This window comes from Castor canadensis, chromosome 7 (assembly GCF_047511655.1).
Source record: "Castor canadensis chromosome 7, mCasCan1.hap1v2, whole genome shotgun sequence".
Lineage (NCBI taxonomy): Eukaryota > Metazoa > Chordata > Mammalia > Rodentia > Castoridae > Castor > Castor canadensis.
In genome coordinates this window covers 128,665,556-128,679,992 of record NC_133392.1, presented here as the reverse complement: position 1 = coordinate 128,679,992, position 14,437 = coordinate 128,665,556, and the positions used below count along the sequence as shown (strand labels likewise).

The 14,437-nt window shown below is 49.6% G+C and overlaps 2 protein-coding genes and 1 non-coding gene across 6 annotated transcripts; 1 reads left to right on the top strand and 2 right to left on the bottom strand.

The window, feature by feature from the left end:
* Positions 1-14: 14 nt before the first annotated feature.
* Positions 15-4,535, bottom strand: Dynlt4 (dynein light chain Tctex-type 4). Of its 2 annotated transcripts, none has more exons than XM_074080306.1 (2): positions 4,001-4,535; positions 15-759 (listed from the first exon to the last, which is right to left on the bottom strand). In XM_074080306.1, the coding sequence occupies exons 1-2, from the start codon at positions 4,066-4,068 to the stop codon at positions 15-17; spliced, it is 813 nt and encodes a 270-aa protein (XP_073936407.1). In that variant the 5' UTR covers positions 4,069-4,535. The 2 variants fall into 2 exon arrangements, with proteins under 2 accessions (XP_073936407.1, XP_073936409.1); XM_074080308.1 differs by lacking the exon at positions 4,001-4,535 and adding an exon at positions 1,552-2,770.
* Btbd19 (BTB domain containing 19) lies at positions 2,115-10,140 on the top strand. 3 transcript variants are annotated; one of them, XM_020183329.2, is made up of 8 exons: positions 2,115-3,165; positions 4,516-4,729; positions 4,847-4,900; positions 6,083-6,142; positions 6,642-6,710; positions 6,787-6,918; positions 7,039-7,164; positions 7,300-10,140. In XM_020183329.2, the coding sequence occupies exons 1-8, from the start codon at positions 3,080-3,082 to the stop codon at positions 7,432-7,434; spliced, it is 876 nt and encodes a 291-aa protein (XP_020038918.1). In that variant the 5' UTR covers positions 2,115-3,079; the 3' UTR covers positions 7,435-10,140. The 3 variants fall into 3 exon arrangements, with proteins under 3 accessions (XP_020038918.1, XP_073936406.1, XP_073936405.1); XM_074080305.1 differs by lacking the exon at positions 7,039-7,164; XM_074080304.1 differs by having other exon boundaries at positions 6,787-7,164.
* A 2,549-nt stretch (positions 10,141-12,689) lies between these two features.
* On the bottom strand, positions 12,690-12,805 carry LOC141425124 (U5 spliceosomal RNA). The gene has a single exon (XR_012450216.1). It is a non-coding gene; the product is annotated as a U5 spliceosomal RNA (small nuclear RNA).
* Positions 12,806-14,437: the final 1,632 nt, after the last annotated feature.

Sequence of the window (14,437 nt, the reverse complement as noted above, 5' to 3'; positions counted from 1 at the left end):
CTTGGGAGATCTGCTTACTCGCAATACAACCCGTGGACTGTGGCCACCGCAAAGAGCGAGGCATTGGTGAAGGTGGCCGAGGCCAGCCCATCACGTGCCTCGTCCCAGAGTGCACGGCTGACGACGTGCACACCCTGGCCTTCTCGTGGCCCTAGCACCACACAGCACACGAGCTTGTAGCGAGGGGGGCTGAGCTCGCGCAGGCGCACATGCACCTGTTCACACAGCTCCTGTGCCAGCTGCCCGCCTTCCACACTTGAGTAGCATACATTGCACAGTCTGGCGTCCAGTGCTGCCTCCAGGATGCGCTGTGCATGTACAGACTCCCAGGACTCCCCCGGTGCGGGCTCAGTGCGGTATGAGGGTGCCACACGACGGGCGGTCACCAGGGGCAGGCCCGAGAAGCTAACCCGCGAACCTAGAGGGGGCACTGGGCCCAGGGATGGTCTGCGACTTCCAGCACCAATGCCTGATCCAGCCAGAGAGTTGCGGCGAGAGAAGGATGTGGTTAAGCCCAGCACGGAGCTTCGGCGGGGGGCTGGGCTCTGACCTGATGGTCGGGACTCATCAATGCTGGGCAGGCAGCCTCTGGGCCGCACCAGTGACAGTTTTGGTGCTGGTTCTTTGGCAGTCTCCTCCTCCTCCTGGTGTCCCGGGGGCAGAGGTCTGCTGGCCATGGACCTGCCTACTGGAAGACCCACACTTAGGGTGGCTTCACTGGCCTTCTGTCTACACCACAGTCTTGCTTGGTGATGGGACCTTTTAAGAAAAAAAAAAAGTATTTCATGGACTTGGGTTTGTAAAATACTTAGGCTTCTCACTGTTGCCCAGTCTGGCCTCCAACTTCTAGGCTCAAGTGGTTCTCCTGCTTCAGCCTCCAGAACAGCTGGGAGTACAGGTTTTTACCAATAGTGGGGCTCCCCCCTTCTGGCTTCTTATCTGTATTTTTGGAACAAGTACATCAAATACTGAGCTGGTGGAATGGCTCAAGTGGTAGAGTGCCTGCCTAGCAAGCGTAAGGCCTTGAGTTCAAACCCCAGTACTACAGAAAAACAAAAACAGTATGGTACTGCTTGGGTTCCTAGGTGCTCAGAGGACTAAGAGCAGTTAGAGACATAAGCAAGGGAAGGGCTGTTGCACAGTCTTTGGTCCTGTGAGGTCTCCCCTGAGCTCCACTTGGTCACTGTGTTGTTCCACTAAGTGAGCTACAAGTACACTTCCTTTTCTCCTACTTAAGTTCACCCGCAGAAGAGGGAGAGAAAGCTGGCTTCTCACTCAGCCTGGGCAGTAGAAGTGGTGCCTCCAACCTGTGAACAGGAGGATCGGTAACTCCACCCCCTCAGAGCCCTCTAGCCCTGGAAGTATTGAATTCAGTCATCCACCCCTACCTACCAGCTCTAGGCAGAGCCCAAAAGATCCTCACCAGTCACATGGGGCTGGGTGACCCGTGAAGCTCCTTGCACCCTCTGCTTTTGGCTTCTTATTCTACCTTGTAGAGAATCACTTCTGGGATGACCACCCTCTTCTGAAATTTGCCCCCCACACACACACCTGAGTCACCTGTAGCCTTTAGCTTCTGAGCTCTCCTGGCTCCACAGTCCTCACAAAGCTGGCCCAACCAGAGGATGAGGGTGGGTCGGGGAGGGCCATGTTGTGTGGTTGCCATGGGCGATTGCCACAGCACACCTCCTCCCAGAGTTCTTCCAGCTCAGCTCTGGAATAATCTGAACCTTACTACTATGATTACGTGTTGGGGTGGGGGGTGCCCCTGAGTTATTTGGGAGAGGGAGCTTATGGGGGCTTGGAGCTCGAGGCATACTACCACTATGGGATGACAGACAGCAAATGTAGAGAGGCTCTGGTTAGAAAGGTGTCCTACTCCTGGGCTCTTGGGCCATGTTCATTTTTTTATCCTTAACGAAATGGCCAGATGACTTGCCATTTGTGAACAAGTCACAGAGGCCTGGGGTATGGAAAGACCTTGAGGCTGTCAGGGTAGTTGCTCAGGAATGCAGAATCTGGGCCCACAGGAAGGAGCACGTCATGGTTCTAAAGTCTCCCCATCAGTCTCAATAAGGACAAAACATTTCCGCTCCAGGCGCTGAGCTAGGGTGGGGCTTGAATGACTTCCTCAATTCAGAATGCGGGGGTGGAGAGGCCCATTGCCTCAGCTTGTGTGTGTATGTGTAGGGGGGGGCAGGCCTGATACAGCAGTGACTCAGGAGTAAATCCAAATTCAGTCTACTGATCTTTGTTACTGACCAAAGTGTCCCAGGGGTTGTCTCCAGTTGACCACACTGTTTGTGTGCCTCAGTACCTAGATCACCCCCTCTCCCCCTAGTTGCATTTCAGGGATGCCAGAGGTTGTGCTGCTTCTGTCTGAGCTGACGCCTTCTGGAAGGGATGGGACAGCCCAAACAAGCTAAGTCTGGGCTCTGAAAAACATCCAGGGAGATGAGAATTTTTACTGTTCAGCAGGGGTTTCCCCAGGCATTGTAGAACTGATCCTAACCTGTGAGCATGTGGGGATGGATTAGGAAAGCAAAGGGCTTTAACTCCAAACCCAAGGCAGGCAGGGGCCAGACTCAGCTTAGGGTCCCTACACAGGCTGAAGTTTTTCCCTGGGTTAGTAGGGAGATGGGCGGGCCTTGCAGCCCCTGCTTCAGTTTCCATGGAAACTCAGGCTTCTCACCAGGCTGCCTGGGCAGGCTCCCAGCCTGGGCCTCATCTGACACTAGTTTCTCTCCAGACCACAGGCTGCTGCAAGCCTGTGCCTTTCCACACGTTGCCTCTCTTCCCCCTCTCCTCCCCCTCTCTCTTGCCTGTCCCCATTTGCGAAGCCTCTGGCCTCTTCCATGCACCTCTGATGCCTTTTTCAGGAACCTGGGCCTCTCTTCCTCCCTAATCTTTAGCTTTTCAGCAAACAGGTCTCCTGAGCGCCTGGCTCCTGCCTCTCCCTCTCAAGCCTCTCTGGTTTCCTCACCAGCTCTAGGGCCTTGGCCAGGCCTCGCACTGACCAACAGACAGCAGTAGACTTCCTAGGCCACTCCACCCTCTTTCTGTCCTCCCCACCACCCCTATGGAGACCCCAGAACTGATTGTGCACGGACAAGCTGCACCCTTTTCCACAGCACTCCGGAGCCTTGTGAACAACCCCCGATACAGGTGAGGGAGTGGGCCCTCGTGGTGGGTTTTCACGAGCTGGCTTTGAGGAGGCCCTGGGTGAAGAGGCAGGAATGGTGACCTGGCCTTCCTCCCTGGTGAATGCAAGTCTGTGAGGAAATCAAGTGTAGAAGGTGGCTGCTAGCCACTTAGAGTCTGTGATATCCTGAGAGCCAGAGGTGGGAGACAGTGGGGGCTGGAGCCTGGGGCTGCTGTTTGAGCTCAGGCAAAGCCCATCCTTCTCTGGTTCTTGCAAAGAGTCCTCTGTGCTGGCGGAATGGCTCAAGTGGTAGAGTGCCTGCCTAGCAAGTGTGAAGCCCTGAGTTTAAACCCCAGTATGGCCCCCAAAAATAAATTCCTCAACCCCTGGATCCTGAGAGGTGGGATGAAACTTGACTCCTGTCCAGCACTCATCTAGGGGCCTTCCTTTCTGAAAAAGCAGAGGAGCAGATGACCCTGTTAGGAGAATTGGGGCTTCACAACTGGAACAAAGCTTTAGAAACTGAGCCAGAAACCCAGACAGGAAGTAGTTCAAGGGTGCAGACCGCCCACTGATTGCCCAAGAGATTAGTGCTGTGCAAAACCAGGGATAGAGTTTACTGGGAGCAGAGCTGATCAGGAGAGCTAGGATGCAGCTTTCTGTCCCCACTGTCTCAGAACTGCACTCCTCCTCAGGCATTAGTGACTCCCATAACCCTGCTTCTTTGGAGGTTGTGCGTGTATGTGTGTCGGGGGAGGGGGGGCATGTCATAGTCTGGTCTGAGTAGTGGAAACACCAGGCCTTGGGCCTGGGACTAGAGGAAGTTCAAGCTTTTTCTCATGCCTCTTACCCCCCTACCTTGTTTTGAGGCCCAGAGACTGGGGCCGGAAGTGATCATGAAGATGGAAAATGTGGTCTGACCTCATGGTGCATCACTGCTATGTCTGCAGTCAGTGCACACTCTGCATCCTGCACTCCCACAGTTCTCCTGGAAGAGGATTGAAAAGAGCTGAGTTTGCAGCCAGGGGAAGAGCTAAGAGGAGTTTCCCTTCCTCCAAACCACAGACTGGGAAGGAGAGGGTATTGGGATCAATCTTGCTTGCATCAATCCTGGGCTCCTCAGTGACCAAGTGTAGTCACCTCCTCTGAGAACTGAGTTCATGAGTGAGAAACCTGAGATTCAGATGGGAAGTCACTTGCCTACAGTACAAGGTGAACTGGGGCTAGAACTCTGGCCTTCTGTTGGAAGGCTAAGCCTCGCCTCTTACATTACACGTAAGGAAAATAAGGCCCACACTGGGCAAGGGCAAAGCCCAAAATGTATTCTAGACTCAGGACTTTTCTCCCCTGGCTCCCCGCCCTCTCTCCCACAGTGACGTCTGCTTTGTGGTTGGTCAAGAGCGGCAGGAGGTGTTTGCCCACCGGTGCTTGTTGGCTTGTAGATGCAACTTCTTCCAGAGACTTCTGGGCACAGAAACGGGCCCCAGGGTGCCTAGTCCTGTGGTGCTAAGCACTGTGCCAGCTGAGGCTTTCCTAGCAGTGCTGGAGTTCCTGTATACCAACAGCGTCACGCTGCACCGCCACTCTGTGAGCCCGCCAAGCAGGGGCTGGGTGGGAAAGGCTGCGGGTGCAAGAGGCCGAGTTTGCTCATCATGCTGAGGGACAGGGAAAACTTCCTTTTACTCCCAATCACCCACTCTGCAGGTGCTGGAAGTGCTGACAGCAGCTGTGGAGTATGGGCTGGAGGAGCTGCGAGAGGTGGGTGTTTGTGCTAGGCCCTGGCATCTGTCCCTTGCCTCTCACGGGCTCAGTTCACACCTTGCTCCACTCCACTCGCTTTCTAACCTAGAGAGCAAATGGGTACACAGAGAGATCTTTGTTCTCTAGAGTAAATAGAGATGAAAATACTTAATAGGGTAGCACAAGTGTGACAGATGAGGGTAAATTGCTGATGCTGTGTGAAGAGATTCCTGGAGGAGAAAACATTTGTGTTGGATCTGGTCGAGCAAAATGATGAGAAGATGACATTCTAGTCATAGCAGTACCAAAGGAATTCCTGATGCATTTGGTGTGGCTGGACTAGGAGTGTGAGAACCCCTGGATGGGTAACAGAGGCTGTTTTAGTCAGGGTTTTTAAGAATTTGGGGGTTGGGGATTTAGCTTGGTGGTGGAGAGCTTGCCTAGTATGTACAAGGTCCTAGGTTTGATCCTCATCATCACAAGAAAACAAAAAAAGGATTGGGAGTATACTTTAGTGGTAGAGCACTTGCCTAGCATGTGCAAGCCCTAAGTTTGATGAAGGAGAAGAAAACTGGGGGATTTTTAAAACCCCAGGGTAGTAGAAATTCACCAAGGGTTTCAGGGAAGGGAGTAGGATTTGGAAGATTAGGAAAGAACTGAAAGGGCTTATGTGTCCTAGGCCGTCTGCTGTCTGCAGTCTGGTTAGGAGGCTAGTGTGCTAATCAAGAGGTGGCTGCCAGGATGGGGTTAGCAGTGGAAACCCAAGAGAGAGGTGGGTGGCTCTGAGAGAGGAGGTGGGTAGAACTCGTATGACCCAATGTTTTTCTAGATGTGAGGATAAGATGTTAAGCATGAAATTCAAGTTTCTGGTAAAAATAGAAGTCTTCTTGAGAGAGAAAGATTAGCATTCTGAGGGAAAGAGAGTGGGATTTTTGCATAGATTTTATCAGAAGCAAATGTGCTAGAAGGTGCACTTTTGGGCTTTGCTTTGTTATTCTCCAGCCCCCTGGCCTTGCCAAATTTTAGACCCTAGCAATTCCCTGTCTTCCCTCACCCCAGGCCTGATAGATCAGAATGGGCCTGGGGCTGCTAGGAGTCTAGGTGAGTCACTGCTCCAAGCTTGCTCACTGCTTCTGGGATGGGACTGGGGTCTTGGAACAGAAACAACTCCGCACAGCTCACAATCATTTCTGTCCCCAGCTGTGCCTGGAGTTTGTGATGAAGGTGCTAGATGTGGAGTTGGTTTGTGAAGCCCTGCAGGTGGGTGTTACTGGACAGGCCTGGAAGAAGTCTGGCTTCTAGTTTGTGGTACTGGGGTCCAGGTACAAGGAGCCTGGACCTCATATCTGTCATGGAACAATCTGGGTACATGAGAGGGGACAGGAGTGCTCCAAGAATGTCTATGGGATAAATTCTGTGCCCAGATCTGTGGAATCCAGGGTATTATCAGAAGGGTCAGGTGTAGGAGCAAGTGTTGATGGGCCAGGAAATCTTCGCTGGTTTCTATCAAGAGTGGGAATGGTTCTCAGGTGGGGAAAGGGTGGGGTGTGGGGTTTAGAAGCCAAGCTTAGGCCCCAGGGTGGGGTTTGAAGGACATGGTATGATCTCTTTTATCATCCACCTGTGTGTGTACATGCCAACGTGGGCTTTCACTGGGTCTAATTTTCTAGGAGATCATAGGCCCTCTTAGTCTCCCCTACTAGAGTCAGTATGGCGGTCTCTCCAGTTTCTAACCTGACCTCCCTCATTCTGCGCCCAGGTGGCGGTAACCTTTGGCCTGGGGCCGCTGGAGGAGCGGTGTATAGCCTTCATAGAGGTCCACAGCCAGGTACGGCTCCCCATCTTCATGCTCCTAAAACCACCCACCCATTCTACTCCCCGCTGACCGACACCCGGGCCCGCAGGAGGCGCTGCGGACCCGCGGCTTTCTGGAGCTGTCGGCCCCTGCGTTGCTGCCCCTGCTGCGCAGCGACAAGCTCCGCGTGGACGAGGCTGAGCTGGTCCAAGCCGCCCGAAACTGGGCGCGCGTGGGCGCGGTGAGTGGGGCCTGGGGGAGTGCGAGGGCGCTGAAGGCGGAACGGGCCGCAAGATCTTCGAAAGCTAGTGGCGGGACAAATGCCCCCCAGCTTGCCCCGGCTCAGACCTGGCGTTCGCAGGCGGTGCTGGAACGGCCTGTAGCCGAAGTGGCGGCCCCCGTGGTTCGAGAGCTGAGACTGGCCTTGCTGGCCCCGGCGGAGTTGAGCGCCCTGGAAGAGCAGAACCGGCGGGAGCCGCTTATCCCGGTGCGGACGCGGGGGAACCAGGCTCAGACCCACTCCTCAGCATGGGGACAAAGCAGAGGCCCCCGATCCTGCTTAGGGTCTTCGGAGAGAGAGAGTATCGTAGGACTGCGTGGTAACTGGCGTTCCCTCCCGTAGGTGGAGCAGATTGTGGAGGCATGGAAGTCCCACGCCCTGCGGAGAGGAGATGCGGTCCAGGGCGCACTGTGTCGTCGCCGGAGGGGCACCTTGCGCCGGGAGCACCACCGCTTTCTGGATGTGCCCTTCAAGTGACCTAATTACAAGCCATGCGAGGAATTCTGGGCAGGAAACTACAGCTCCCGACGTACTCTGCGTTCGCAGCGGGCTTCCGGTGTCCCAGCATGCCCCGCGAGCATGCCGGAAGAGCCATCTTCCAGGCGTTGGTACGGAGTGTGGCAGCGAGGTCAGGGCTTTTCCGCTGTGCGAGACTCGAAGGCGAGAGTTTTCTTAACTCTACGCCCTCACTTTGCACCCTGCCCCTGGGCACTGTCTTCGTCTGTCAGCTCTGGTAACTCGCAGCTCAGCCTTTTTTTTTTTTTTTTTTTTTTTGTGGGTTTGAACTCGGGACTACACGCTTGCAAAGTAGGCATTCCACCACTTGAGCCACACCACCAGTCCATTTTGCCCAGGTTATTTTGGAGGAGCGGCAGGGGTGGGGAGTGTCTCGCAAACTATCCTTCGGCTGGTCTCGAACCACGAGGATGTTGGCGGTTCAAATCCAACCCTGGCAAATAGTTCACGATATCGTATCTCGAAAATACCCAACACAAAAAAGGATTGGAGTGGCTCAAGTGGTAGAGCTCCTGCTAGCAAGCATGAGACCCTGAGTTCAAACGCCAGTACCGCCAAAAAAAAGAGAAAAGTGGATTGGGGCGTAGCTCAGTGGTAGGCATGTGCTTAGCAAGTGTGAGGCTTGGACTTAACTTACTACCCCTTACAGAAAAAAGAAAACTCAGAAAAGATGAATGGCGTGGTGATTGTTACTTTTCACAACCAGGATGTTTGTGGAGTTTTTTTTGTTTTTGCTGTACTGGGTTTTGAACTCGGGGCCTTGTCTTGCAAGGCAGGCACTCTACCACTTGAGTCACTCCAACAGCCCAAGGACTCCAGCTCCACCACTTACTGGCTTTATGACTTGATTTAGACTAGTTGACCTTTCTATGCCTCAGTTTCATATTTATAAAATGGAGACAATAATAGAACTCATTTAGTAGAACTGTTAGAAGATGAAATTAATTTTGTAAAGTACTTAGAACTGTAGTGGAGCAGATTACATACTGTATTGTGTTTAGAAAATGAATATAAGCTAGGCATGGTAATCCTAGCTACTCAGGTGGTGGCTATCAGGAGGATCTAGGGGAAGAAACATACAGTAAACACAACTCAGGGAGTAGTTTGTACTGTAAAGAAAAAGCACGTTAAAAGATAGCGGGTCTGGAGGTATAGCTCACTGATAGACACTTTCCTAGCATGCCACAGGCCCTGAGTTTAATTTCCTGGCAAGAAAGGGGGAAAAAAATGTGGAAGGGATTGTTTCATACAGGGCAATTAGTGTAGAGTTTGAAACTGAAGGAAAACCTGAATGAGCCCTCCAGTTTTTAGAGGTAATATAGCTGAGCTGTATACTCCCATTAGCTTTGCTATAAGACAACTGACCATGATTGTAACTGTTGTGAATGAGCTATGTCAGAAATATAGGCAGACACATTTGTGTTTTTCCATGATAGAATTTTTTTTTTTTTCTTTTTTGCCATACGGGGGTTTGAACTCAGGGCCTCATGCTTTCTAGGCAGGCACTTTACCACTTGAGCTGTTAGAAATAAGACCCCCCCCCCAAAGAGCACTGGGGTCACAATTGGCACAGAAACGGAGAATTGTCTTGACAAGGCAAAATTTACTTCTGCAGGAGGGTTTGGTGCATAGGCACAGCAAGCACAAGGAGCAGGCACTTGGTCCTCATTTTTAATTCCTGATACAGTGGGCCCTGCCCCTTTACTCGGATTGGCTGAGTTTGGTTGCACAGTCTGTTCAGGATTGGCTAATGTTACACTTGGAATTTGGGAGTGGGGTAGGTAGTAATTTCCATGGGAAAATGGAGCTCAAAAACATGAACCTGGAACTGCAAGCAGCTACAAAGGACTACTTTCCCCACACCATTATGCTACACCAGATATATGATCTAGAATTTATTGAATAATAATAAATTCACAATCTACATCAATTTCATTGGCTTTAATTTGCTTACTACTGCTTTCACTTGGTCATCATGGCCATTGGCAATCAGAGGTTCTTTTATTCCAAACTTAATTGCTAATATTAACTCTCAGATCACATATTACACTTTCACAATAATATATAGGTTACAGAATGACTAAGAAAGGGTTAAAGTGGCTGCAGGGCTCAAAGGACCTTACAGGAGGTAAGAACAGAGAGCTGATACAGAAAGAGTCATTTAAGATAGTTAGGTAAGATATTAACATAAACCCAGTGGCTGAGCTGTTCTGGGGTAGGGCTGCCAACCGCAAGTGTCAAGCAAGGGGTTTTGCTAGCCTAGGAATGAGCCCCAAATTGCAAGATTCCATTCTAAAACCCCAGATGGCCAAGGATTAAGGATTAAAATAATGAAGTGAGAAACCTGAGTTCAACCCCCCCCCCCAAAAGAATTACAGTATTAGAATAATGGTCTTAATATCCTTATGAGCCCCTCCCCATATCAAGTTTAAACAAGGAAGGGCAAAGAAAAATTGAACAGGCATGTGCCCAGTGGCCCAACCATTTGGGGAGGGCCACAAGGTGAGGGTTCTGATTTCACACAAACTAGCAACCCCACCTTGTTGGATAAATCCCCAGCTCCCAACAGCTTCCACCAGCAGATCCTTACCTGAACTGCACCTCCAGAGCAATTATATCCCTGGAAGAGTAATTCCATGTTCCTAATAAATCACTATTATCTTCCTACTCTTTGTGCCACTTTTGCTGCATCTGGGGTTGTATCCTCATCTTAGACGTTGTACCCAAGAACTGAGGAACATCTGAAACATCTCACCTATCAGTAACAGTTCAAGTTGGGGGGTTTTTGCTGAGCTGAGTCCCTGGGGACAGAGTCCAGAGTTTATTCTGTGACATTTGCACCATGACAGGTGGTCTGATGACAGGTCTGTGGGTGTTACTGTACCTGTGTTAGGTACCCCTCCTTTTTTCTTCCTTTCTTTCCCTTCCTCCCTCTTTCCCTCCCTCCTTCCTTCCTCTCTTCCTTCTCTTTCTCTCTCTCTCTCTCTCTCTCTCTCTCTCTCTCTGTGGTACTGGGTTCTCTCTCTTTTGGCGGTGCTGGGATTTGAACTCAGGGTTCCCCACTTGCTCAGCAGGTGTTCCATCACTTGAGCCATGCCTCCAGCCTAGGTTCCTCTCTTTTTATGTGATCCAGGTTAAGGGGGTTGCATCATTGTTTGGTTTCTGAAATATGGCTTTGACATGCCTATATGTTCCATGTGTTCTTGATTTAATTTGATACACTTATAGGTGATATTTTATTTGCGTAAAGAAGTTACCAGTTTCTGTCATTGTGCTGGACAGATGGTGGTTGCTTACTTGCACAAATAAAATATAGAGCCATTCTTTGTTTTATTTCTTTTTTTTTTTTTTAATATAGAGCCATTGTGTATCAGCATTTGCACTCAAAATGGAGCAAAGGCTGCTGTATAAAATGGAGCTGTTGCCAGGTGCCCAATGGCTCACGCCTATAATCCTAATTACTCAGGAGGCAGAGATAAGGAGGATCAAGGTTCAAAGCCATCCTGGGCAGATAGTTCCAGAGACCCTATCTCAAAAAAACTCTGGTGGAGTGGCCCAGGTGGTGGAGAGCGCCTGCCTAGCAAGTGTGAAACCTTGAGTTCAAATCCCAATACCACTTTGGGGGGTGGGGGGGATGGAGTTACGGGGCTAGAGAGATGGTTTAAGAGGTAGAACACTTGCCTAGCAGGCAAGAAGTCCTGAATTCAAAACCCAGTACTGCCAAAAAAAAATTTTTTTTTTAAATAAAGGAGTTGCTCATAGCAAGTCTCAGCCTGAAAGGTACTGTTCCATACAATACAGAGTAACATCCTGAACGCAGCCTGATCTCCACATACAGTTGTCTAAGAAGCTGCGGTTAGGGTGAGATTTAATGAGCCCCAAGATTGACCCCAGCAGCTTAGGAAAGCAAAGCGAAAGGGAAGGCTAGCAAAAGGGAAAGACCTATTTTGCGTTCATGTGCTTCTGAGTGGACTCGACTGATCTATAGAACTCAAGCAAACCTTAAGGTTCACACCCAGAGAGAGTGAAAATAAATATCCCTGCTGCTTTGTGGGAGTTCTTTTCCAGCCACTTACTGAAACTTCTCCCTTAGATATCATCTCCTTAAAATGAGTCATCTTGGAACCTCACCAGCCTGCATTTTTATAGTTCCCAATTGTGCTCCCACAACACAGACATGCCCAATAAAATAATGGTTAGAAGGAGTCCTAGACTGATTGCCTAGGCTGATTATTTGTCTTTATTTACTCTCCTTTGCTTTTATAGGTTTTCTCTCAGCGATGCCAGACAGGATCACACAGCCCTGCTTTTGCTGCTAATGCCTATAAAATAATCTCTCCCAAAGAGAATCATTTAAGAGTTCTTTGGGTTTCATCTTCAAAAGTAGCCAAGAAAACTGAGTGACTGAGATTATTCCAGAAAACCTTTGGCAGTTAGTGGAATTAGGGTAAGGAAGAACCTCAGAACTCCAGTTTAGGCAGCCTCGTGTGGGTGGGACTGCAGAGACTGTAGATTACTCATGTGTACAGAATCTGTTGGGGGTGGGGGCCACGGGGAAACATGCTTATTAGTTAGCATAGACACACATTTCTGAGTGGATTTCCTGAGAAGTCTGGGTCTTGGGTTTACATTTTGAGGAACAAATAAAAGTTTTCTTAAAAAATAATTGCTAAGTTTTTCTGGAAACTTGGAGACAGCTCAAACTGGTTGAAATAACTATCTCTTCATTTGGTCCAATACAAATATCCAATGGGCGACCTTTCACTGTTAGAGGACCAAAAATCCTACCTCAGTGTATATAATATTGCCTTTTTCTGAACATAAGTCTCTTAGCTATGGGGTTTGCTTTTTCCCAGACCTGGAGGGCAAACCCAGGGCCTTGTGCATGTTAGGCAAGTGCTCTACCACTGAGTTGCACCTAGCTCCCTTTCTAATTTTAAGACATGCTGGAGGGGGGAGAAATGACCCAAACATTGTACAAAAGAAATTAAAAAAACAAAACAAAACAAAACCATGCTGGACACTGCTCAGGTCTATAATCCTAGCTACTCCAGAGGCAGAGATCTGGGGATTAGAATCAAGCTGAAGCAAAAAACAGATGTGATGTGAGTGTTTACCTACCACACAATTCCTTAGACTAACCTGAAAACTTTCTACTTTCTCAAGTAGGTAAATACATCCAATACATACACTCTATCTTTTGATACCATAAATACAACCTTCCAAAAAGAAGGTCTCAAAAAATTAAGCTAAGACTCAAAATTGTTTCTCTCCACGGAAATCTTTAGTAAAAGGCGAAAGATTTATGCGATTTGAAGAGAAACCGGAGTGTGCACGAGGTAACCACCTCCAATCTCCTAGAGCGCCCTAACACTTACCACACTTAGGGTTATTCACAGCCCGAGCTGCGCACACTGCGTGGCTATAGTTCATACGCATGGATATTTTCAGCAGGTGTTGTGCACCACAGTTGTGGAGGAACCCGCGGAATGGAATCAAGCAGCATAAAGCTGGCCTCTTGTGGTGCACCATGGGTATGTAAATTGCACCGGTAGAGTTGGTTTGGGATAGCAGCGGCCGGGACCCTGCAGTACCACAGGCGTGGAATCCTGCTGCGCCTGCTTCTCCTTTTCTCTCTGAGGGCAGCCTGGGACCGACGGGAAAAGGTGTGGGAGCTCCCTTCACCCTCGGTGCCAATCTTTAGGACTCCGTTCTGTTTTTTTTTTTTTTTTATGGGGTTTGAACTCAGGACCAACACCTTGAGCCACTCCACCAGCCCTTTTTTTGTGTTGGTCATTTTCGAGATAGAGTCTCGTGAACTATTTGTCCGCGCTGGCTTCGAACCGCGATCCATCTGATCTCTGCCTCCTGAGTAGCTAAGATTACAGGCCTGTACCACCAACACTGGCTAATTTTTTTTTTCTGGAAGTACTGGGGTTTGAACTCAGGGTCTCATGCTTGCTAGATAGGTGCTCTACCACTTCAGCCACTCCACCAGCCCCTTTTATTAATTTAATTTAATTTTTTTAAACCTGAAGGGAGCCCCAGGTCCTAAGTGACAGAAGCTAAAACGACCAAGTACAGCACTCAAGGCCACATAAGGCACATTGCACCCCTCCTGCAGAAGCTGGCCTCTAGTTCATCTTGAAGGATGATTAGCATTAGGACAAGGGGAGGTGGGGAAGGGTCTAGGGAGAGGTAATAGCAAATTGGAAATGATGGAGGTCATGATCAATGATGATTCAGCCTTGTCCAGAGTGAAGTGTGGGTTTTAGGCATGGGTGGCTGGGGCTGCCATATGGAATCTCAGAAATTTGGGCCTTGGATCCAAAACTCAGGTTTCAATTCCAGGACACCCTCCCACGTATCAGGCAAGCCCCTCAGGGCCAAAATTTTCAGCATAGCTAACATCTATAGAAAGGTGAGCACTTAAGAGCTGTCAGGCCTCCCCCCGACCCTGCTGGTGATGGAACACAGGGCCTTACACAAGCTACACAAGTTACACCCCTAGTGCTCTTGCATAATTTCATTTAAAACCCTCAAAGAGGTTGGAGATGTGGCTCAGTGGTAGAGTACTTCCCTAGCATGCCTGAGGGCCTGTGTTTGACCTTCAGCATTGAGGAAAACAAACAAGAAAAGACAACATAACATACTACAAGATAGGCTCCAATCTTCCCATTTCACAGATAAAGATGCTGAGGTTTAGAGGTTAGCTTCCTTGCCTGGATTACTCAGCTAGTTAGTGACATAGTGGGCTGGCATCTTTTACACTATTGTAGCGTGATGAGTGTTCTCTGTCACACCCAAAAGACCCTCCATAGTGACCCAAACACTACTGGATCCAAAGGCAGCCTCTATCCCTTGAACATGCTGGATGCATCCACTACAGTAGATTCTAAGCCACTGCTTCTCTTAATTCTGTGTTCTCACCACCCCCTGTGTTGCTCTGTTTTTTTTGGTGGTA